Raw genomic sequence first — 25,772 nt, 5'->3', positions numbered from 1 at the left:
ATCATTCAAACACAGGCTCTGGGAAACCACGCAGCTCCACAACTGGGCTCCAAGTAGGAGGTGGGGGGTATGGATATCTTCAAATTTTTGCTCTCCTGATAACAGAGTGAAAGGGCCTGCTGCTAACAAGGGTCTCTTAGCCCCTGATGTCAACAAAAGCCCATTCCTCAAGGCACATCCTACAGAACGGGACATCTTCCCATGACAGGGGGGCCTCTCTCCTGGGGATGGATTGCACGCTACAGTCAAATGGTTATTTGCTTGTGCTTTCCAGCTATGCTGCCAACTACAATGCCAGCTGCAGCGGTCGAACACTTCACGGTGAACTTTACCATAACCAACCTCCAGTACACCTCAACGCTCGGGACTCCCCATTCCCAAAAATTCAATACTACGGAGATAGTCATGACCCATTTGGTAAGGGAAAGTAGCTGCACCCTTCCCCAGGACAAGGCCTGGGGCCACAGTCATTACGGCCCACCTCTCAGGACCCTCACTAATGCCATCCTGTTCTCGGCAGCTTGACCCCATCTTCCGGGAGAGCAGCATCGGCCCTGCTTACATGGGCTGTCGGGTGATGGCCTTCAGGTGAGAGCCTGGGACTGGGCACGTGCCCTCTTCTATGTGGTCCAGCGGTGTGATCACTGTCCTCCTTTTTGGCACTGTGATGGGACCACAGCATGTCCTTTGTGCATCAGAACCTGCACGCCATGCCGCGCCGTCTGGGCCTAGGATTAACTCTGGGCCAAGTCCTCACAACAGCATGGGTCAAGGGTCCCGAAGGGTCAGCTCATGCTCCCTTGGGGGACAGTGCAGGGAGGCAGGGGGTGAACGTGGTTTACATTTCCAGAATGAAGGTTGACAAGTTCATGCTGATGTGATGTGGAAAATACTAGGACACTAGGGAGAGAGGGAATCTCTTCTGCAGACATGTCTAGGCACATGAGATCACCTGGGTCTTTGGCTTTTGCAGACCCGTGAGGGGCGGGGATGACACCGGGGTGGACGCTGCCTGCACCTACCGAAGCGACTCCGCCAGGCCCCCGTTTGACAGAGTGCGTGTTTACCATGAAGTGCGCAAGAGGACAAATGGCATCACCCAGCTGGGCACCTACACCCTGGACAAGGACAGCCTCCACGTCAATGGTAGGCAGCACACGTTGTAGCACCGAGGTCATGCTCATGGCAGGATCGCCTGCATAAATCCACAAACCGTGTCCCTGCACGTACCCAATGGCGCTATGAACATCCAGAGAATAGGGAGCCAGCACAGAATAGCAGCTCACATTGCAAGCCTTGCTCGTCACTTGGGCCTCTTTTGCTTCTGCGCCTCTCTAGACCCTTCTCATGATTTCCCTTTCCCATTGCAGGCTATAACGAAGCACCAGCTCTTGCAAGTGAGTATATATCAGCACTGCCTGTCATTCAGACAGACCCGGGGAAGTCTCACAGTCACTGCCCAAGCAGGTGGGGGATGTATGGGTTTGTCTGGACATCTGGTGTCCTGGCACCCAAGTAAAGGGGCCTGCTCCTGAGAAGGATCTCCCGGCTCCTGATGCCAGCACAAAAGCCCATTGCCCATGACGCATCCTTGACTCTACAGAATGGGTCACATCTTCCCGTGACGGGGGATCTCTTCTGGGGACAGACTGCATGTTACAATTGAACGGTTATTCACTTTTGCTTTCCAGCTGTGCTGCCAACTACAACGTTAGCTGCAGCGGTCGAACACTTCACGGTGAACTTTACCATAACCAACCTCCAGTACACCTCAACGCTCGGGACTCCCCATTCCCAAAAATTCAATACTACGGAGATAGTCATGACCCATTTGGTAAGGGAAAGTAGCTGCACCCTTCCCCAGGACAAGGCCTGGGGCCACAGTCATTACGGCCCACCTCTCAGGACCCTCACTAATGCCATCCTGTTCTCGGCAGCTTGACCCCATCTTCCGGGAGAGCAGCATCGGCCCCGCTTACATGGGCTGTCGGGTGATGGCCTTCAGGTGAGAGCCTGGGACTGGGCACGTGCCCTCTTCTATGTGGTCCAGCGGTGTGATCACTGTCCTCCTTTTTGGCACTGTGATGGGACCACAGCATGTCCTTTGTGCATCAGAACCTGCACGCCATGCCGCGCCGTCTGGGCCTAGGATTAACTCTGGGCCAAGTCCTCACAACAGCATGGGTCAAGGGTCCCGAAGGGTCAGCTCATGCTCCCTTGGGGGACAGTGCAGGGAGGCAGGGGGTGAACGCGGTTTACATTTCCAGAATGAAGGTTGACAAGTTCATGCTGATGTGATGTGGAAAATACTAGGACACTAGGGAGAGAGGGAATCTCTTCTGCAGACATGTCTAGGCACATGAGATCACCTGGGTCTTTGGCTTTTGCAGACCCGTGAGGGGCGGGGATGACACCGGGGTGGACGCTGCCTGCACCTACCGAAGCGACTCCGCCAGGCCCCCGTTTGACAGAGTGCGTGTTTACCATGAAGTGCGCAAGAGGACAAATGGCATCACCCAGCTGGGCACCTACACCCTGGACAAGGACAGCCTCCACGTCAATGGTAGGCAGCACACGTTGTAGCACCGAGGTCATGCTCATGGCAGGATCGCCTGCATAAATCCACAAACCGTGTCCCTGCACGTACCCAATGGCGCTATGAACATCCAGAGAATAGGGAGCCAGCACAGAATAGCAGCTCACATTGCAAGCCTTGCTCGTCACTTGGGCCTCTTTTGCTTCTGCGCCTCTCTAGACCCTTCTCATGATTTCCCTTTCCCATTGCAGGCTATAACGAAGCACCAGCTCTTGCAAGTGAGTATATATCAGCACTGCCTGTCATTCAGACAGACCCGGGGAAGTCTCACAGTCACTGCCCAAGCAGGTGGGGGATGTATGGGTTTGTCTGGACATCTGGTGTCCTGGCACCCAAGTAAAGGGGCCTGCTCCTGAGAAGGATCTCCCGGCTCCTGATGCCAGCACAAAAGCCCATTGCCCATGACGCATCCTTGACTCTACAGAATGGGTCACATCTTCCCGTGACGGGGGATCTCTTCTGGGGACAGACTGCATGTTACAATTGAACGGTTATTCACTTTTGCTTTCCAGCTGTGCTGCCAACTACAACGTTAGCTGCAGCGGTCGAACACTTCACGGTGAACTTTACCATAACCAACCTCCAGTACACCTCAACGCTCGGGACTCCCCATTCCCAAAAATTCAATACTACGGAGATAGTCATGACCCATTTGGTAAGGGAAAGTAGCTGCACCCTTCCCCAGGACAAGGCCTGGGGCCACAGTCATTACGGCCCACCTCTCAGGACCCTCACTAATGCCATCCTGTTCTCGGCAGCTTGACCCCATCTTCCGGGAGAGCAGCATCGGCCCTGCTTACATGGGCTGTCGGGTGATGGCCTTCAGGTGAGAGCCTGGGACTGGGCACGTGCCCTCTTCTATGTGGTCCAGCGGTGTGATCACTGTCCTCCTTTTTGGCACTGTGATGGGACCACAGCATGTCCTTTGTGCATCAGAACCTGCACGCCATGCCGCGCCGTCTGGGCCTAGGATTAACTCTGGGCCAAGTCCTCACAACAGCATGGGTCAAGGGTCCCGAAGGGTCAGCTCATGCTCCCTTGGGGGACAGTGCAGGGAGGCAGGGGGTGAACGCGGTTTACATTTCCAGAATGAAGGTTGACAAGTTCATGCTGATGTGATGTGGAAAATACTAGGACACTAGGGAGAGAGGGAATCTCTTCTGCAGACATGTCTAGGCACATGAGATCACCTGGGTCTTTGGCTTTTGCAGACCCGTGAGGGGCGGGGATGACACCGGGGTGGACGCTGCCTGCACCTACCGAAGCGACTCCGCCAGGCCCCCGTTTGACAGAGTGCGTGTTTACCATGAAGTGCGCAAGAGGACAAATGGCATCACCCAGCTGGGCACCTACACCCTGGACAAGGACAGCCTCCACGTCAATGGTAGGCAGCACACGTTGTAGCACCGAGGTCATGCTCATGGCAGGATCGCCTGCATAAATCCACAAACCGTGTCCCTGCACGTACCCAATGGCGCTATGAACATCCAGAGAATAGGGAGCCAGCACAGAATAGCAGCTCACATTGCAAGCCTTGCTCGTCACTTGGGCCTCTTTTGCTTCTGCGCCTCTCTAGACCCTTCTCATGATTTCCCTTTCCCATTGCAGGCTATAACGAAGCACCAGCTCTTGCAAGTGAGTATATATCAGCACTGCCTGTCATTCAGACAGACCCGGGGAAGTCTCACAGTCACTGCCCAAGCAGGTGGGGGATGTATGGGTTTGTCTGGACATCTGGTGTCCTGGCACCCAAGTAAAGGGGCCTGCTCCTGAGAAGGATCTCCCGGCTCCTGATGCCAGCACAAAAGCCCATTGCCCATGACGCATCCTTGACTCTACAGAATGGGTCACATCTTCCCGTGACGGGGGATCTCTTCTGGGGACAGACTGCATGTTACAATTGAACGGTTATTCACTTTTGCTTTCCAGCTGTGCTGCCAACTACAACGTTAGCTGCAGCGGTCGAACACTTCACGGTGAACTTTACCATAACCAACCTCCAGTACACCTCAACGCTCGGGACTCCCCATTCCCAAAAATTCAATACTACGGAGATAGTCATGACCCATTTGGTAAGGGAAAGTAGCTGCACCCTTCCCCAGGACAAGGCCTGGGGCCACAGTCATTACGGCCCACCTCTCAGGACCCTCACTAATGCCATCCTGTTCTCGGCAGCTTGACCCCATCTTCCGGGAGAGCAGCATCGGCCCCGCTTACATGGGCTGTCGGGTGATGGCCTTCAGGTGAGAGCCTGGGACTGGGCACGTGCCCTCTTCTATGTGGTCCAGCGGTGTGATCACTGTCCTCCTTTTTGGCACTGTGATGGGACCACAGCATGTCCTTTGTGCATCAGAACCTGCACGCCATGCCACGCCGTCTGGGCCTAGGATTAACTCTGGGCCAAGTCCTCACAACAGCATGGGTCAAGGGTCCCGAAGGGTCAGCTCATGCTCCCTTGGGGGACAGTGCAGGGAGGCAGGGGGTGAACGCGGTTTACATTTCCAGAATGAAGGTTGACAAGTTCATGCTGATGTGATGTGGAAAATACTAGGACACTAGGGAGAGAGGGAATCTCTTCTGCAGACATGTCTAGGCACATGAGATCACCTGGGTCTTTGGCTTTTGCAGACCCGTGAGGGGCGGGGATGACACCGGGGTGGACGCTGCCTGCACCTACCGAAGCGACTCCGCCAGGCCCCCGTTTGACAGAGTGCGTGTTTACCATGAAGTGCGCAAGAGGACAAATGGCATCACCCAGCTGGGCACCTACACCCTGGACAAGGACAGCCTCCACGTCAATGGTAGGCAGCACACGTTGTAGCACCGAGGTCATGCTCGTGGCAGGATCGCCTGCATAAATCCACAAACCGTGTCCCTGCACGTACCCAATGGCGCTATGAACATCCAGAGAATAGGGAGCCAGCACAGAATAGCAGCTCACATTGCAAGCCTTGCTCGTCACTTGGGCCTCTTTTGCTTCTGCGCCTCTCTAGACCCTTCTCATGATTTCCCTTTCCCATTGCAGGCTATAACGAAGCACCAGCTCTTGCAAGTGAGTATATATCAGCACTGCCTGTCATTCAGACAGACCCGGGGAAGTCTCACAGTCACTGCCCAAGCAGGTGGGGGATGTATGGGTTTGTCTGGACATCTGGTGTCCTGGCACCCAAGTAAAGGGGCCTGCTCCTGAGAAGGATCTCCCGGCTCCTGATGCCAGCACAAAAGCCCATTGCCCATGACGCATCCTTGACTCTACAGAATGGGTCACATCTTCCCGTGACGGGGGATCTCTTCTGGGGACAGACTGCATGTTACAATTGAACGGTTATTCACTTTTGCTTTCCAGCTGTGCTGCCAACTACAACGTTAGCTGCAGCGGTCGAACACTTCACGGTGAACTTTACCATAACCAACCTCCAGTACACCTCAACGCTCGGGACTCCCCATTCCCAAAAATTCAATACTACGGAGATAGTCATGACCCATTTGGTAAGGGAAAGTAGCTGCACCCTTCCCCAGGACAAGGCCTGGGGCCACAGTCATTACGGCCCACCTCTCAGGACCCTCACTAATGCCATCCTGTTCTCGGCAGCTTGACCCCATCTTCCGGGAGAGCAGCATCGGCCCCGCTTACATGGGCTGTCGGGTGATGGCCTTCAGGTGAGAGCCTGGGACTGGGCACGTGCCCTCTTCTATGTGGTCCAGCGGTGTGATCACTGTCCTCCTTTTTGGCACTGTGATGGGACCACAGCATGTCCTTTGTGCATCAGAACCTGCACGCCATGCCGCGCCGTCTGGGCCTAGGATTAACTCTTGTCAAATTGGGCCAAGTCCTTGCAACTGCATGGGTCAAGGGCCTTGCAGAGTCAGCTCATGCTGTCTTTGGACACAATGTAGGGAGGCACCGAGCGAGTTCATTTTACATGTCCAAAATGAAAGATGACAGGTTTATGATGATGTGATTAAGAGGAAAATGGTAGGGCAGTGGTAGGGAGCGAGGGAATCTGTCCTGAACAGCTGGAGAGCACATAAGAGTCGCTGGGCTCTCAGTTTTGGCAGACCCATGAAGGGAGGGAACAACACTGGGGTGGATGCTGTCTGCACCGACCAGAATGACTCCACAACACCCTGGTTTGGCAGAGGGCATGCTTACCATTAAGTGACACGTGGCATCGTGCTGTGAGTTATTAGTGAGTTAATTATCGTTACCATCAGTCATGTGTCTCTCACCAGGCACTTCCCCTACAGCTGAGTAATTGAGATAGCAGTAATGCATGGGTGGGCTGTGAGGATATATTCACTACTAATTGTGAGGCACTCTAATACTGTCACACCAAATGTGTCATGCAAGATAGATAATTGATGTATTATCAATGTTTTTGTGAGTTTGCGGGGGTGGGGGGGAATAAATGTGTCTGTAGGTATTATTTTTCTGAAAACTTTCAGAGGTGTGTATTTGGCCATTACTGATGTCTAATGGTTCCAGAAGTTAACTTCTGGTGTTTGAGGTATCGAGGGTTAGACTGGGTGACTGGGCCGTGAGGGCAGCTTTGTCCCTAAAAGTAGGCAGAGGAACGAAACAGGGATTGAGAGATTTTTTAATCATTTTCTAATTTGACATTTCTGATTTTCTGACTTCATAAATGTGTAGATAATAGAACACATGCAGTTTTCTTAATTCAAGAACAAATATGCCATTGTTCCTAGCCTTGTGAAAAATGGAGATGGTACCCACGTAGATGCCGTCTGCACCTACAGACGCGACTCTACAAGCCTCAAGTTTGACAGAGTGAAGGTTTATCAAGAGCTGAGCAACAAGACAAAGGGCATCACCAGCTTAGGTCATTACAACCTGGACAAGACCAGCCTTTATGTCAATGGTAAATAATTAATGACCCACTGGTTTTTATTGCTGACATACATACAACATTAGGAACTGGAAAAGCAATTTAACACGTTGCAATATAAGCAATTTGAATTGAAGAGGTACCATTTAGGTTATTCATGCAGCCCTTTCCTATCCTCTGTGCTCCCTGCTAATATGTTCACTTGCCATCCAATTAACTCACACATCTGCTGGGGCTTTATCCCTTAGCTGTCATCCAGCAACTATTAGCTTTCTGTATAACAATCCAAGAGGCATGGGACAGTATTAGACTGAAAAGCAGTAATATCTTCTTGGGCTGACTCTAATTACGACTATTTTCAACGTTTTTGGTCAGTATTTTCAAAATGTGTTCCATATTTTCAACCAACATACCTCTGATAGAATATATGATAGAATAAATATCAAAACACAGAGAGATAGGATTGAATAGAAGTGCAGTATCTGAATATGCTGCCATGGCATGGTCTCAAGGGTGGACCATGGACTGAAGCCCTGTGGCTATGTGATAAACTTGTTGTTTTTAGCTCACTGATTGGAGAGAGGTTCAGCCACACCTCATCTCCGACACCGCAGCTTCATTCTCCAGGTTCCTAGATGTCTTTATAATTTTTTATTTATTTATTTTCCAGGTTATAATGAACCACGCATTGTGTCAAGTAAGTATTCTTACACATCAAATCTTATTAAAGGCCATGAAGGAGTGATGCTGTAGCCATGATGGACCGTGAAATCTGTGAGAGGCAAGGATTTTTGTGGGTGATAATCTTGCCACAAAAATCCTTACCTCTCCCATAAAGGCAGTGAAAACGTTTAAACCTTATAAAGTTCCCATTTAGTGACAATCCTTGCGTGGGACCCAAGAAACCCCAATTCACAATGTGTTTAACATTCCCTTCTCTAGAGAAGCCCAACAGGAGGCTACAACAAGATTTAAGTACCCCCGAATCACTGCATTGGTGTTGCACTGCAATTCAATCTCCTTGGACACCAGTATTGCTAAATAAATTAATAAAGGGTCAAACGTCTACCCTGCTGTAAAGTGGAACATCAGGCCAGCGTGATAACAGCACGTGAGCTTTTATGGCTAGCGATGCCACTAGCTTCACGTTTGGCCGACCTGGAATCCCTAGTTCAAATGCGCAGGTACCCGTTTGCAGCTGGATCAACTCGTAGCAGGTCTAAGTGCCAGTTTGGTTTGACGCTCAGATTCATACACCTGGATACATACGTCAGATGACTTTGCTCTTCTGCTCCCTTGCCCTCCACCCCAACAACACTCATAGCCGTGAAAGACTACCATTCAATGTTGAGCATATCCATTCCAATAGCGAAGTGCTATCTTAATGCATCATTGCTGTAGCAAGAATGTCATTATTTGCTTTCTAGTTATGATTGGCTTTATGCTTTTTTTTTTTTTTTTTTGCAGCGGTCAGGCCAGCTACAATGCCAATTCCTGTAAAAGATGAACATTTCTCGGTGAACTTCACCATTACCAATCTCCTTTACAGTTCAGAATTTAGAAACCCCAGTTCTAGGAGATACAGTACTACTAGAAACAATTTGGCCCACCTGGTAAGCCTTGGTGAATCACACCCCTCTATTTCATTACAGTATGTTCAGTATTTTGAGTTTGTTTTATTTCCTTTGACTTCTCAATCAAATCTTTTTTGGCAGCTTGACCTTCTGCTCAAAAACAGCAGTATTGGCCCTACCCACACTGGATGTGCAGTAGTAGCATTAAGGTAGGAATTTATTTTGTTGCATAAGGCATTAGAGACTCAGTGGCTAACAGACATGTGTAGAGCTATTTCCTTACTATTTAAATAATCCCACACTGTTGGCAGTGCTTTGTAAAATTAGTAGCTTAAATTAAATTCATTTCGGCCACAAATAAATTTAAGATGCATAGCATCCCCCAAAGTTGCTTTCCATACATTCTTCTGATTTTGCTTACACTGAGTTTACCCTGCAATCATCCTACTTACTCTGAATTTATATAAAGTCAGAGTAAGTAGGAGGAGAAATAATTCTCTTTCCTCATGAGACAAAGAGGAAAATTAGACCTTGTGTGTTTGAAAACAAACGTAGATGCACCCAGTAAGTTCAATGTGCATGTGCCCCTGACTGCGCAGTGGTACTGTGCAGTCCTGATGGTGCATGTAGGGCAGCCATCATGGAGGACAATCCAGTTGTCCTCTGTCCTCTATTGGTACAAAACCAGACAACTTTATGTTCTCTCTTCAAGAGAAAAATAGAGGAAATAAAGGTGTCCAGTTTCGTATCTATAGAGGACAAAGTAGCAGAAAACCAGCATGTCCTCTATGATGGCCACCCTAGGTGCATGGGTCATTTTCCACCCTACCGTGCAGTAGTAATGAGCTACTGCGCAATAGCGGCAGTGTCCCAGTTAGTGCCCACCAATGCTATGTCACCACAGTGACGAGCTACATCAACATAGTCTTGTGTAGATGGGCCCACTGAGTCTTCACCAATCCAAGCCTAGTCCTCATGACTTGGGTGACACTCCACTGGAGTCAACAGAAGTTTGCACTAAAATAAATGGGAGAAGAATCTGATTTTGACTTAAGTTTTAATGGAGATTAATCGCTGGCCACAAAATGATTGCCCTAGTTGCATCTCATAGCATGGATGTTACATTACAGGGAACAGATGATTTCATTAAGTACTTCTAACATTGCTTTACTACATTTTAAGGAAAATTCAAATCGCACAGTAGCTATAGTCTAAGTGAACTTGAATAAACTAATGCCCGTGATTGCTCTTCACATCTGCCAATCAGTAAACGAGTATCTGATTTCTTAGATCTGTAAAGAATAGTGATGACACTGGCGTGGATGCCATCTGTACCTACAAACACAATCCCACAACTTCCCAGTTTGACACAGTAAAGATTTACCATGAGCTCAGCAGCATGACAAGAGGCAGCACCAAGCTAGGACCCTACATGCTGGATAACAATAGCCTCTATGTCAATGGTAAGTAGCACATCTGCTTTGAACTGCCATGAAACTTGCACTCTGCTCATGATTTGATATGAGTTGAGAGAGGGAATGAAGAAATTCTAAAAGCATAACAGCAATTGCAAGAAAATCTGAACAGCAGCGTGACAGCGAGTGTCCAGCCAATCAGAAGTAGCTTGATTTCCAAGGTTGTGATCCATTTATTTTTTACTTGTACTTTGGGGTGTTAATAAATGGTCAGAATCAAAACTAAGCCTGAATATGACCCTATCCCAGAAATCTTGTGTAGCTCCAAAACCCCAGATTACTGAAATGTATCAGTTATCAGAAGGCCAATATGAAAATGAGGCACCACTGAGCACAAATCCCATTTATGCAATCAAAATAAATGTAGGATATAGGCCAGGGGTGGGCAAAATGTGGCCCAGGGGCTGGATGCGGCCCGCCAGGCCATTCTGTCCAGCCTGCGGAGCCCGTAAAAAAAATTTAGAAAATTAATATTTATCTGCCCCTGGCTGCCTGTCATGCAGCCCTTGATGGCTTGCCAAAACCCAGTAAGGGGCCCTCCACACAAAATAATTGCCCACCCCTGCTTAATGGAAATATATACCAAGCCAGTTATCGAGTGAGTGCTCTTCTTTAACATGCCCACCCAATATTTGTCCCATGACAGAGAGTAAAGTATTTTTATGTTTCAGTGATAATATTCCTTGTCCTCTTTCTCAAATATTCTCTTTTTTCCCAGGTTATAACGAAATACGTCCTGCACCCCGTAAGTATCTTTAAAGTATCAATGCACATTAAAATGTTGGGGACTTCAGCTTGTTAAGTAACAGAAAGTGGAAAAGCTTGGACTAGTCTAGATATATTGCAGCTTCCATAAACTAATGCTGACAAAAGCATCCGGCACACTTCATAGGGGACTGTAATTTTTGTATTCTTGACGGCACCTGACAAGCCAGTATATGCCACTTCTATTCCATCCTTTAAGGAGGAAATTCAGTACTTACTTTTCCAAACAATAAATCTTAAATTTCCTTCCAGCTGTGAACCCAGATAAAGAAACTCCATTACCAAGAACAGAACACTCAACATTAAACTTCACTTTAACCAACCTCCGATTTACTGTGGAACTGGGGAAGCCAAGTTCGCCCAAATTCAGCTCTGCGGAAAAAATAATGTGCCATTATGTAAGTCAGATGCACACATCCTGCCTCTGTTCATGTAATACATCTTTTGACATAACATACTCAAGAAATATTGTTCTTCTCCAGATTGGCCTTCTACTCCAAAAGAGCAGCATTGGCACAGACTATATTGGATGCAAAGTAGTGGCTTTCAGGTACGTCACAGGAAGGTTTGGTCCCTTATTTTTCTAAAGAATTGCTGCCTCTTTCCGTTCAATACATTGATATTCAGCACAATCACTTCTCTAAGCTTTGAAACATTTCTCTTTTCAGAATGGATAACTTCATCAATGTGCCTTAATTGATGTCATTCAGAATGTTAATTTTAATTTCTGGCACCCTTCATCGTCTCTGATAATTTGTCTATTCCTACATTAGGGATTAATACAGAGACACGAATGATGGATTCAAATGTAAGTTTTCTGATTCCCCAGGTCACTGAAGAATAGGGATGACACAGGAGTGGATGCCATCTTTAGCTACAAAAATGACCCCATAGCTCCCAAGTTTGACAAAGTGAAGGTCTACCGTGAGCTAAGAAACATGACAAATGGCATCACCAAGTTAGGGGTCTACAACCTGGACCACAACAGCCTCTATGTCAATGGTAATGAGGCCGTTTTTTATTCACTTTCAAAGAAAATGTCAATGATGTCTTATTTTCATATTGATCATCTTGAAAATGGCACGAAAAGGTTTAATATCCCCCAAAACCAAACCCGCCTCCTCAATGATGGTGTCCATGCTGTATGAATAACTAAATTATTCCAGTAAAGAAGTCGTATTTCTGATTTCTAGAGTGATAAAAAAACATGTTATTAGTAATACATATTAAAACACATTGGCTGCCTGCAGACGTTTAAAAAAAAAGAAAAGTGCTTTACGAGCAGAAGCAGCATGGTACTTTGACTTGGCTCCACAGCTTCTATATAGATCAGGTGCTTCACTGGGGTAGTGCCAAAAAAGAACCACTAAAGCACCTGATTTATACCGATGTCAGGTGAGCCGAGTCCAACCAACTCACTGCCTCTTCTGGGCACGCGGCTGGGCTCAGCGCAGGGCACACGGAGTTTAAAGTAAAGCACTGTTTTGGGTTTTTTTTAATGTCTGCAAGCAGCCGTTGTGTGGTAACCCTGCTAACTGTAGTGGAAGGACTCAAGACGTTCCAGACCCTTGTGGGGTGCACAAAATCGTGTTGGTGACACAAATGACGGCACTCTTTCTTTCAGATAAGGACTATATGAAAACCCAGCTCTAAAAATAATTCATCATAGCCTTAAACCCATTCCTGTCCAACACAGGACTCTAGGTGCTTGTACATGAGCCGGGAGGCTACTCCCACATGCTTTAATTACAGCACATACTAATTAGCATGCTCCAACCAGCCTTCATGTCTTGTGTATCAGCATCCCTGAGCTTCAAAATGGTGGCGGGGCACTTTAACTAAAGCTTGTTCAATGATTTAATAGATTTCATAGACATTAGGGCTCAAAGGGACCTCGGGAGATCATCAAGTCCACCCCCTGCCCCAAGGGCAGGAAGTCAGCTGGGGTAGATATTTAAATTCATCTTTATCTAAAGTGCCCCGCCGCCATGTTGAAGCACCAGGATGCTGATGCACAGGACGCTCTGGGTGCTTTAATTAGGGCAGCTCTTGGAGCCACTCTAATTAAAGCACCCTTGGAGCACATGTACAAATGCCCACTAGGCTCAGACAGAACTGCAGCTGCCCAGTCTAGCTCATGGTGCTTTGCAGAAAGCATCGATGTTAGGAGGATAGAGGGTTGGCTCCAATTCGGAGTCGGTCCAGAGGGAGAGGCTGCATCTCTAGCTTCTCTCCCCCTAGCTCTGCCTCTGCCTCTCAGCTCCGATGCGGTCTCAAAATGAGTGGAGAAGGCAGGAGAGGGAGGTCTGTTTGGGAGGTTCCCCAGCCATGCTAGAGGTGGGGATGGGTGGATTGAAGTCCTCAACCTTTGGGCGGGGGCTCCTATCTACTTTCTGCCACCCCACTCCAAAACATCTGGGGACCCCCCAGACCAGACCTCCCTCCTCTCCATTTCCTTCCTTCCATTTTGAAAACGGCACCAGGAGCAGAGCCGGGCTGCATCAGGCGAGCCCTACTCCTGGTGTGCGCAGACGCAAGCTAAGGAAGGCGCTCCATTTTGGAGTGCCTTCATCTGAACCCTTGCAATAAGGGTTCAGATTGTTGCAGGACTGGGCCTTTTTAAAGTGGTCTGCAGCCATGCACTTGCATTTGGTCACAGCTGTAGACCACTTTCTGACGCCAGACTGGACAAAAATAGTCAAGTCTGTCTGCTCCTTCTAATTCTGACTTAACCTATTGCGTATGCTTTGGTCCTATTGAAGACATTTGAACTTAAGCATCTCATCTTTAGGCATGTAGTTTACTAAAAAAGAATGGATGCTGAAAGCTGGAATTCAAGGAACTGGGCACATGAAAGGAGATCCTCAATACCCCACCACAGGCTGCAGGAAATCACGTATTTTAGATGAGAGATAAAAATCAAGGTCAGGGCTTTTTATGGATAGAAAAGACACCTGTTTCTATGAGTAGGACCAAAATATAAATATGGAAAATTGGGTTTCCTTCAGATCCTTCAGTTTCTGTTCCTTCCCCACCATCCTTCGGGCTTAGGTCTTAATAACTTTTCCTTTTCCTTTCCAGGTTACAATGAACCATCTACACTCCCACGTAAGTATTCTTTAAGACAAGTTATATGTGAAAATGCTGAAAGGGCATCGATATCCAGGTGCTGGCAAAAACTGGTTGTGGTGAAAATTAGATTAATTCAGACATCCTGATGGATCTGCAATACCTACAGAAATCTCTGATGGAACCAGAATCTAGGGAGCCACATACCCTACATCACGCAATTTACCTTATCCCTCAGTGGCATTCTTCTCATTTGTGTTTTATGGAGCTTTCATTCTCATTTTCTATCTTGGGGATTTTCTGCTTCTCTCTTCCAGCTGTCAAACCACCCGCTACACAAAGCCCAACACCAACAACACAGCACTTCACGCTGAACTTCACCATAACCAATCTCCGATTCACTCCGGATCTTGGGAGACCTGGTTCTCCCAAATTCAGTGCCATGGAGAAAATAATGCGACATTTTGTAAGTTTAAGTCACATTTTCCTCTTCCTCATGGTTTGGTTCTCTCTCTCTCCCAATGAGATGGACTCATGAAATGTTTTCTTTGTCAGATTGAGCCCCTGCTCCAAAACAACAGTACTGGCCCCAGCTATCTTGGCTGCAAAGTGGTTGCATTTCGGTAAGAACTGCGTCATTGGAAGGTGAACTGTATAATATTAGGGGCTTACTCAAATCATAGAAATTCCGAAATCTGGCATTGCCCACAAAATTGGGACAGAATCCAAAAATCAGACCAAGTCAGACCAAGTCCAGATGTTTGGTGCCTCCATCCTTGAGTTGGGTAGACCCCTATTCATTACACCCTAGTACACAGATTTAACCTCAGTTGGCTGACATCTTAATATTGAACAGTGCTGCTTTCCTGCTTTATTTTTGTACTGCAGCATTCATATATCCAGCTGGCGCCCACAGCGGCCTTATATGCTGCATCACCCGAGTAGATAGGAGCCACTTTTAACAGATGCTTCATTAACAGATTCTTCCGATTCCCCAGGCCGGCGAAGAATAGAGATAACACTGCTGTGGATGCCACCTGCAGCTACAGGAATGACCCCACAGCTCCCCAGTTCGACCGAGTCAGAGTTTACCGTAAGCTGAGCAGCATGACAAAGGACATCACCAAATTAGGACACTACACCCTGGATAACCGCAGCCTCTATGTCAATGGTAACCAAATGATTGTCTTCCACCTCCTTGTGGTGCTCTCCCAGCACTTTGCTTAGCATGTGTGAAATGACTACGGGTGAACCCCAAAAGACACAGGAGAGGGGAGAGTTCACAGAGCAAGGAGATGGGCAATCGGAGCCACTCCCAAGTAGTATAATTGTGAGCTCCAAAGCCAGCAGGTTTCTCTTCACTCTCTGGGAACAATCCTAGAAGAAGGTGAATTCCCAGGAGGTGGAAGGGGGTATGAAATACCTGGAAGTGCGAGAGACAACCTGCTTGGACCTTAGGCCCCAGGTTATAGGATTCCTAGGCATATGCTTATCTCAGGCAAAGCTACCATGCCACTGAGGTTCAAGGGATAATGCACGTGCTTACGTGTAAGCATGCGCTGAAGTGCTTTGCCACATTATGGTCTTATTTAGGGAAAGTGAGTAAGAGGACATAAAATCTAAGCTACAATACATACATTTATTTATAGCAAGTAATAAATTATTTAGGGAACCATTGATCTCTTTGGAATCTGGCTAAGTTGCATGAGCACTTTTGACTATTTCACCATTTTTCAAAAGGGATGTAGTCAGTGCTTCCAAGGGTTCATTCCTGTGCCATCTCTTTTGTCATTCCCATTTTTCCTTCTCTTAGTGAAGAGCTCTGATTCTTAAGGATTGTTTTTTTTTTGTTTCTTTCCAGGTTACAATGAAGTGCCTGGGTTATGTAAGTGTTTCTTTTTCCAAATTAATTCGTACAAATAAATTGACAAATGCTGGAGGTTACTGGGGGACACGTTCTCCAGAGCGGTACTTTAGTCTTGAGATCTGATAGGACTCAGAGTGTTTTTGCAGGCAACAATGACTTTTTTTCAGATGCTTCGACTGTAATTTTCTCTCTCCTTGATTGCAGACCCGAGTCTAACTACCCCACAAAGTCCAACGGCTGGGCATTTCACGCTCAACCTCACTTTAACTAATCTCCGATACACTGCAGACCTGGGGGTACCAGGCACCCAGAAATTCAAATCCACGCAGAGCATAATGAAATATTATGTAAGTCTAACAGAGCTATGTCTAGCCTCGTCTGCTTGAGTGGCTACGTTGGTGCTCCCCGTCCCCAAGTGACAGACTCAAGACTTTTTTTTCTTTGACAGATCGACTCTCTGCTCAGAGACAGCAGCATAGGCCCCATTTATACAGGATGCAAAGTGATGGCATTTAGGTAAGAGTCCCGAGGTGGAGGGTGTGCTCCTACTCCTTTGTTTGAGTTTGTAATTGGGCCAGCCTGTCATCCATTGCAAAGCAATACATTATTTACTGAAACCAAGATACTCATACCAGCTGTGAACCTGGCTACAAATTTGTATAATTTAATTCTTCCTACTTATCTTCTCTATTTTAAAGGTAATACTGAACTTGCAAAGCATGGCAAATAAGCCTCCAACGCTATTAAATCATAATGACTTCATCTTGCTCTTTGTTTTGTGAACTAAAAAGCCTTATAATACATCTACTGTGATTGTTCAGCATCCTGTAAAATGAAGATTGAAGGTCAATTGTGTCTAATGATTTCTAAATTTCCCAATCCTTCACACTGTCATAAATGATAGTTGAGATTCTGCAATTTGTCATCATTGTCCTGAAGCCTCTTTGATTTTCTAGGTCTGTTAGAAAGAGCGATGACACTGGTGTAGATACCCTCTGCAGCTACAAAAACAACCCTTCTGTTGCCAAGTTCAACAGAGTACAAATTTATCAGGAGCTGAGGATCAAGACAAAGGGTGTCACCAAGTTGGGAATCTATGCCCTGGAGAAGAACAGCCTCTATGTTGATGGTAAGCATATGCCAAGAACATCTGAAGTTGCGTATGGGTAACTTACAGACTATAATTTCATTTTATGACCCCTGGACTCCAGATTTCCAACAGCATGTGATGAACTTCCCCTTCAGTTGATGGGTTCTAGTTTATGGGAGCTCCACAAGCCCAGCATTAAGTCCAGGGGAATCTGCCAGGTTGCTGCTGACTTGGGAGTCTCTTCATTGGTTTCCAGTGTCTTCTGTAGGACTCCAGAGGGTTGAGTGTGCACGTCCCATTAGTTAAGTTACGCTTGCCGCGTATTTCTCTTGGACTCCATTCTTCAGTCAATGATGTTTCTTAAAAACTATAAATGTTTCCATATTTGGTAAAATGTTCACTGTGGGAGAAATTCTAATAGCACCAGGCACTCCTGGTTGGTCTTAGAAAGAACACGTGCTCAACAATTGGGCTCCTAGACATCCCCGGATCATTGTTACTTATGAACTTCACCATAATCAAAGAAATAGCCTAAGCAGGACCTTAACTGCTGTGTTTTTTCCTTCTTTAATACTTGATGTGATCTCACAATCTGTTGGATTGTACTGTATGCTCATTTTGTACATTCACCTTTGTGACGCATAAGTGACCTGAATTTCCTTGGGTTCTTCATTTTAACTCTTCAATTAACTGTGACACACTTCTCCCCCACGCTGCTTGGCAGTCTTCTTGTTCAGATGCAACTTCATGTCACTCTGCTTCTGCAACATAAATGCTAAAATATGTACATAATTCAAAGTCACAGCCATGTTCCTGTAGATATATTATGTGAGAAGTATAGTTATCATGCAAGGAATTTGTCAATTAATGCATTTTATAGGTAATTTCGGTTGTTGAAAAACACACAACAGATGCCCAGTTTCCAGCCGCACAGTTATGCTGACTAAATGCCACCAGTGGTCTTTTAGGACAGTGCTTCTGCAACACAATAATAATAGAAGGGCCTTGGATGGTGCCTTGATCTTCTGGTGGTCACTCACAACTGAAGTAGTCTCATCACACACATCAGAACAGATTCCCCCAAAATACCACAAGCAGAGACCTTTTAATTTAAATATAAAATGTTGGAGAGTTGAAAATACTGAGATTTTTAGCTAGCAGTCATGAAAAAAACTCCCTGCTATATTCATCTGGAAAGAGAGAGGGGTAGTTAGCCCCATTTGTCTGAAGTCAGTCAGAAGGCTGGGTAGGTATGCATCTCTATAGACCAACTAAATAAGGTGCATATATAGTGCACATGCTTTCCTGAACCCAAATTCTCTTCATCAGATGCTGCGAAAGGACACGCAGAAAGCGAAGTGTAAGAAGGAGAGAGCAATTACAAGACAAATGGGGGAGGGAGAGCGGGCAGGGAGGAGGGCAGTGCTAGGAGACGGAAGCAAATGAGCAGTAAACCTATAGAATAAAGGAGAGTCACAGAAGCTATTCCAGGTGACAAAATAAAAATCCAGGGTCCTTGTTTAAATCATACCTAACACTGTCCAGTTTGCAGAAGATTTCTTGTCTTGCAGTTTCCCATTCAAACTTTTATTTAATCTAATTTAATTTTTTTTAAAATTGTTTTGCCCCGTAACAGCAATACTGAGGTCGGCAGTGAAGCGTCCAGGGAGGCTGAAGAGTTCTGCAACGGGCTTTTGTGTCTTTCTTTGTGAAGCCAAACAAGGATACAGTCATATTTCTTTTAGTTACTCATCTAAAACTTGCCCAAGAAAAACATACTTGACAGCCCCCTCTCCCCCCACCTTTTTTTTTTTTTTTTATTTAGGTTTCCACCTCTCAGAAACAGCTACTACCAACAACCCGATGCCAGTCGCTGTGGGCTACCAGCTCAGCTTTAAAATAATCAGTGAAAAGCTAACCAACCCAGACCCAGCTTCTTCAGAATACCAGAAGCTGCTGAGAGACATCCAACAGAAGGTGAGCGGTTGCATTTTAGAAGTGATGGTGGGTATTACATTTTCACAGCAACGTTCACAAAAACTCGGACAAATTTCTACTGTTAAAATTTGAAAGATCAAAAATGGTGTTTTGGGGGGGTTTTAAAAACTAGTTCTAATTTCACAAAAAGTTCAACCAGGTCTGCTGTTGCCATAACTCCCCTGTGCATCATAAAATAAATTAACAAAAAGTCTTACGATTTGTTCAATTCCATGTGGTACCAAAGCTGTAGTAGTATTGTAAGCTCCCGCAGAAGCTCTGGATTGTGTCGAGCCAGTCCATTAAGGGCAGCTTTATGCAAGGGGCCAAATTTAGGAAGAGATACAAATTGCTCCCAAACTCAAGAACACAGGGTAAATTTAAACTTGCTTGTAAAAGCGTGTACATTGATCCCTTGCCTCGCACTAGATCCAAAGAGGATGTAAATCTGGTTCTGACCCAAGTAGGGAGCCTTTATGGTTTAGCTTAAGCAGCAGCATTTCACGTCTTTAGCGTCACAAGTTGCCTGTACAGAATATGGTGTACATCGGCCGAGATGGCCAATCACAGAGTCCATCAACTGACCGTCCGCGTTTGGCGAGGGCTGTATGTTCGGTTAAGACGAGAGAAGCATAGAGTAGCAGGGCTGGAAGGATGCTCAGGGGATCGTCTAACCCAGTGGCTCTCAACCCTTTAGTACCAGGACCCATTTGTAAACACAGCTGACCAGTCCCAACCCAGTGCCCCTCAATCCTGACCTGCTGCCCCCACCCCCAGACCCCAGCCTCCCAGTGTGTGGGGCTCCAAGCAGCCCCTCGCAGGCTGAAACTCTTCCGGCCTGCCACAATTTCCCATGTTTTTCTCCTTCAAAAGGAGAATCCATTTTTTTAAATTTAAAGTTTGCGACCCTTTCACCTATTCTCGCAACCCATTTTTGGGTCACGACCCACGGGTTGAGTAACGTTGATCTAACCAGCCCAGACAAGGGTTTCTCTAACCTGCTCTTAAAAATGTTCAAGGATGGAAATTCCCCAGACAATCTGATCCAGAAGATTACCTGGAGAAGCTGCTAAACTTAAAGTCAACTTCTTAGAATTCAAAGGGACTTTCAAAAAGAAAGAAAAGAAGAAAAACGATCAAAAACCTCTTACAAGATCTAACTTCCAAATAAGTTGCAACTTTCTACTACCCACAAGCCTGAGTTATATGGTGTTCCCTCATTAATGGTGATATCTATGATGGGATTTTTATTTCAGGTTAACAGCATGTACCACCAGAGCACTGTCCAAGACAAATTCCAGTATTGCAATGTCACAGGCCTGAGGTTTGTATTACAATCCCATATTGGTTATTAAACATCCCAGCTGCTCCCCAAACTCCCCAGTTCTCATGCTCCCTTGCTCAGTGCTAATTCCCTCTATGATCTCATGTTTGAACTTCAACTTGATTCATGCCTTCTCTGAAAAAACCCAAGGCTTACCCAAATCATGCCATTACCTCTTCTCTCTCATAAATATGCCATGGGTTTAAAATAACTAGGATTTAAAATCGATAGGAACTCCACGGCTTAAACCCAGAAACCAACCTGTAAATAAACTCAGGTGGGTTGTCTGACTTCCCAGTCTTCGTTGCTGCTGACAATCTCAGCAGAGGATGGGATTGAACGGAATATGTAGATCAAATACATCATTACCCTCCATGGCTGGGCCATTCGACGGAGGTTTAAGAAAGACTTTGCAACCTTCAGGCAGATTTATTTGAGAGCCTGGATTTCCCTGCCCACAGGATTGGATCCATAGTGGTCGACTGCCATTGTTTCTTCAAACCAGCACCCAACATCAGCAATGCAGTTGTTGAAAGAGCATTTCAAGATGGAACTAGGAATGCAACTGCAAACTGGCTGGGAGCCCGCTACCAGCTGCAGGGGATCTCGGTGGATGGTACGTTAACACTAAGATCCCAAATGGAAGGTGGGCATTCAGACTAGTCCAGATCCCCTAAACAAACTCCAAAATCCCCACTTCCAAGTCCTTTTTATAATACAAATTAAATTCCATACTTCCTTGAATGGAGCCAGTGAGCTTCCAGAACGGCTGTGTTAATTTATGGCGCACCAAGTTTGACTCACTCTGCCGCATAGGGTCAGCCATGACATATTCAGTCTCTAATTGTTAGACCTGTCTTTACATTTATTTTATTTTTTAAATAATCCTTTTTTATGGACACATTCCAAAGTAAATGAGAGGATGCATTTTACTGATGTCAAGCTGGGGTTTTCCGGGGGTTTAGCACCCAAATACTAATTAAACTCAAACTCAACTAATTCCATGGGGGTCTTTCAAAATCCCCAGCCTTAACCACCTTGTCCTGCAAAGCAGGTCTGATCCATTAGGTCTTCATCTAGTTTATATTAGACCTAGTTATACCTAGTTTTAATTAAACTTCTGCACAAGTTTATATTATGCATTGTGTTCCTGTTCTCTCCCCTCAGTTTTAGTCACCGACTCAATAACTGGTTCTCATAACTTGCCAAGCAAATCTGAAAGAGAAAATTTCAAGCTGAACTTCAGCATCACCAGCCTCTCCTACTCACCAGAAATGAATGATCCCAATTCACCGAGCCATCAGCTGAACAAGCAGCAGATTGAAAAAGAGGTAAAGGTCTATGTGTCCATGAAAAAGTTAATTCTGAACCCACAGAGATTCGCCATTGACTTCAAAGGCCGCAGGAGCCAACTCCTCTGTCCTGTTTAAAGATAACCTGATAGAGTCATCATTTTGTTCAGATTCCAATAATCTTTGCATTTCTTCCTTCAGCTTCAGGACATTTTCAGAAAAAGCACCCTAAAGAACTACTTCATTGGTTGTACAGTACAAAACTTTAGGTAGGTCCCCTCATGCATTCTATCATATCAGAAATGCTATTCTGTAATTTTTATTAATTATTTACTGAAAACTGTATTCAGAAGCCTATAGTTTGTTTGTTTGGTGTTTTGTTTTTTGTTTTTTTGGGGGGGGGGGAGGGAAACCCCATTGGTTTGTCTGCCACAGCCAAAACCTCAGTGCACTAAAACAGGTAACTAGAGGAAGGTTTCATATGAGGCACTAAAACCATCACATTTGTGCTTACTCATTTGCTATCCTTCTGCACAAGCAAAAGGTGCTCTTTTTTTATGAGAGAAAAAAAAAAAAAAGATTTTCACTTGCACATAACCCACAAGCAAAAATAAATCACTTGATTAATGCTGGCAATCAAATTCAAGTAGCTTCACACACTCAGCATGAAAACTGACCAGCCCCAGCCAAAAACATGCTCATTTCACCCTTCTCTACAATCTTGGGTGATGATAATTAATAAATAAATAAATAAATAATAATAATTAAAAAAAAAAAAAATCAGGTGTTTGACTTGTCTATCAGGAAACTACCTTCTCCCAAGGTAAGTGAACGGCTGAAATAATGGAAGGTGGCAGTTAGGAGTCCCTTCCTCTTTGCCAGAAACTGATGTTATACGAATTGTGAAAACTGGCCAATGCTAATAAAACATTGCTCAGACATTTCGAAGCTGGCCTTTATATCACTCTTGCAATGACAGTCCTCCCCCGGTTGCATACTCCCTATCCGTCTCGCTCAGTGCATTAACTCCCAGCGTTCTTGGTTGTGCTCGTCTCCCAACCGTAGCGGTCCATGGCTTTTCTTTTCCAGACGCATCTCTGGGAAAAGTTACACGGGGGTCGATTCCACCTGCGTATTTAGACTGGACCCGTACACGAGGACCTTCAGGAAAGAAGATGTGTACGAGGAGTTCAGACAGCTGACGAATGGACTCACCGAGCTAGGATCTAGCTACAAACTAGACACGAACAGTTTGCTTGTTAACAGTGAGTAACATTGGACAGTACTGAGAGGGAGGTTACGCCTGAGTTTTTTATTTCTATTTTTTAACGTCTTCTCCTTTCATTTACAAGTTGCCCTTTCCTTTCCAGATTATTCCCCTCTCAAAACAATGGTAGGAGGCACTAACAGCTCTGGTGAGTACTTTCAAGAAGGGATTTGCATTAAAGCTGCTGAACATACTTAGAGTCAGGCAGAGTTAAATACACAACATACACAGATTGTTTTGATGGCAAGAGTGCAGAAAACTGGGTCTCCCCGCAGACAGCCAGCATGCAGCAACGACAGGAAAGCCATTCTGCCTACAGGAAGTCACACATGAACATCAACCAATGACGATACAACTCAAGAAAGTTTTTTCCAGGCATCTTGTGCTAATAAAAAACTTAAGCACTGAAATGCTTGCACGAAACACAACAGGGTGGTGAGCCGGGCCCCAGCACATCTGTACAAAAAGGGATGGGAAATTCTCACATCATTCACTGCAGCTCTACTGCTTATCTGCCAAACCAGAGGTGCTCAACCCTTGGCTCGCAGGCTAGATCTGGCCTCTGGTGCCCTGGCAGCCTGCCTCATCCCCTGGGATTGCGAGGCACGTGAAAGCAGGGGCTCCGGGAAGGCCCTGCACCAGGAACTCGCATGCATGGAGCCGAAGTGGGGTGCGACCGTGCCATTGGATCCATCCCTGGGTAGAAGTACATGCTTCACCAATGCCGCCATCCATCTCGCACTTCTAGAGAGGTCCAAGTAGTGACAGAATTTTCTAGGAGCTGTTCAATCTTTGGCCTGTTGTCTGCAATTTGCCAGCACAGGAGCAGTTGGCGTCAGTTTGATGCAGGCATTTTGCCCTAGAAACTTGGTTGGGATCCTGCCCCCATTTCCCACAGGCCCCTTGCATATCAATCCAGTGCTAACAGCTCTTGCGATCGATTTAACTGCAGTCAGAGAAGCCCAGATTTCCCCCCTTCCTTCATGTTCACAACTCCGCTTGTGCTGAACAGCACCCTTTTAATGAGGCTGTAGATTTGGCTTGGCATCCTTGGACCAAAATGACTGCAGACTCAGAGATCTGTAACGTCTCCTTTTGTCCTTCCAGAGTTATCATACTGGGAGATAATCCTCATCTGCCTTGCCGTACTGCTTGGTTTTATCCTCCTCCTCTTCCTGGGCTTCTTGGTAAGTGGCTACTCTGGTGTGCTGGCTCCTCCCATTTATAAATACTCTTGTACCTCATTGGCTGGGGAAGTACAAAAGGTGGGGGGGGGGAAGACACAAAATTGGACATTTGGACTAGTTTGGACATAGCGATGGAAATTCCTTCCGGTGAACTGGAAACAGGAGCAAAGAGTGAACTCAGAGTAGGTTGAAACATGGACTGGAAAACAGTCAAGGCTTGGGGGCAAATCCTCCCTGCGGCACATGTATGACTTTCACGAATGACATGCATTTTACACCCAAGTAAGAGAAAAGTGCGACCCATGATTGGCTTACTGCGGAGGACGACGGAAGAATATCACCATGAACATGGAGACATATAGTTTCCTGGTCGTTAGGGGCCGAAAGGGCCCTTACAAATCATCGGGTCCAGGCCCCCTGCACTTGGGCAGGAAAGACCACTGGGGCCAGATGACCCCAACAAGATGGGCACCAAGACACTTTTTGAAGATCGTCAGGGTGGATGGCTACCAACCTGGGGGGTGGGGGTAGACAGATAGATGGATATGGCAAAAGACAGGAAAGTAGAAGTGATGTTAGCCCCCAAAGGACAAGACGGGTGTATTTTGGGGCTTCTTTTCCTTGCTCTTCTTAAAAAATGTGTTTGCATGTGCCAGTAAATCCATGCACAATGATTAGGACACAGAGGTAATGGGGTACAGAAGACAAGGAACAAACAGAAAACACCCCGAACTCCAGGGATTGCACCAAATTCTTCCCATTTAGACTTTTTATGAGCATGCATCAAGGACAGGCCTGTGCCTCTCTCTGCCTCCCATACAGTATGGGAGCGGATCCTTTTTTAATCCCCCACTGAGGTTAATAGTAGTAGTTTCAGGGCGAGGTGGAAAGCATCTTCTTTTTAACATCCTGTCTGCTAAGCTCTACAGCTAGTTTTTTTTTTTTGTTTTGTTTTTTTTAAATGAACCACTCCACTTAGACGAAGAAGTGCTGCTTAGAAAACATTGCATGATTGTAGTCAGATGTACAAGAAGGGGCCCGACAGCCATTCAGACCAGCAAGCTGAGAAAAGGTCTCGGGATTGCAACTGGGAAGTTCTGTAAAGTGGGAATCTGGTTTTCTATTCACAGCGTGAAATGCTTGGCCTCAGATAAAAAAGCAAGAGGGAGGATTGTGCTGTTCTCATTTGCATTGCTCTTTCCACTAGATTGCCTTTTGCCTGCAGAAGAAGGGAAACATGTACGAGGTCCAACAGGACATGTATGGAACCTACTTTCCACATCTGGACGTGAGGAAAATGCATTGAGGCAGCACAGAGATGAACTCCATGTCATCAGAAATATACTTCTCAATGAGGGAAGAAAAAAAAAAATGTTTACAGCTTCTGGAGCATTTCTCCCTACTTGCCCCGCAGTAAATTATGACTGGCCTGTGACAACACC

The 25,772-nt window shown here is 46.1% G+C and overlaps 1 protein-coding gene across 1 annotated transcript; it reads left to right on the top strand.

Annotated features, from left to right (window-relative positions):
• The first annotated feature begins 276 nt into the window (after positions 1–276).
• MUC16 (mucin 16, cell surface associated) lies at positions 277–25,636 on the top strand. Its single transcript, XM_090027918.1, has 44 exons — positions 277–417; positions 521–588; positions 974–1,146; positions 1,371–1,397; positions 1,692–1,834; positions 1,938–2,005; positions 2,391–2,563; positions 2,788–2,814; positions 3,109–3,251; positions 3,355–3,422; positions 3,808–3,980; positions 4,205–4,231; positions 4,526–4,668; positions 4,772–4,839; positions 5,225–5,397; positions 5,622–5,648; positions 5,943–6,085; positions 6,189–6,256; positions 7,304–7,476; positions 8,114–8,140; positions 8,911–9,056; positions 9,159–9,226; positions 10,308–10,480; positions 11,211–11,237; positions 11,510–11,655; positions 11,740–11,807; positions 12,087–12,259; positions 14,339–14,365; positions 14,644–14,792; positions 14,882–14,949; positions 15,325–15,497; positions 16,188–16,211; positions 16,398–16,540; positions 16,642–16,709; positions 17,150–17,322; positions 19,109–19,260; positions 20,517–20,584; positions 21,046–21,200; positions 21,752–21,915; positions 22,078–22,145; positions 22,966–23,141; positions 23,247–23,291; positions 24,251–24,330; positions 25,538–25,636. Exons 1-44 carry the CDS (start codon positions 277–279, stop codon positions 25,634–25,636), a joined length of 4,686 nt encoding a protein of 1,561 aa, XP_089884044.1.
• Positions 25,637–25,772: the final 136 nt, after the last annotated feature.

The sequence above is a fragment of the Crocodylus siamensis genome, chromosome 14 (assembly GCF_052110815.1).
Source record: "Crocodylus siamensis isolate JL-2025a chromosome 14, ASM5211081v1, whole genome shotgun sequence".
Classification (NCBI taxonomy): domain Eukaryota; kingdom Metazoa; phylum Chordata; order Crocodylia; family Crocodylidae; genus Crocodylus; species Crocodylus siamensis.
This window is presented reverse-complemented; position numbering and strand designations above follow the sequence as displayed.

Coding starts and splice junctions, on each gene's coding strand:
- MUC16 (XM_090027918.1), top strand. CDS start 277: ATGCTGCCAACTACAATGCCAGCTGCAGCGGTCGAACACTTCACGGTG. Junction 11,808..12,086: donor TGCAAAGTAGTGGCTTTCAG/GTACGTCACAGG, acceptor CTGATTCCCCAG/GTCACTGAAGAATAGGGATG. Junction 23,142..23,246: donor GAACAGTTTGCTTGTTAACA/GTGAGTAACATT, acceptor TTTCCTTTCCAG/ATTATTCCCCTCTCAAAACA.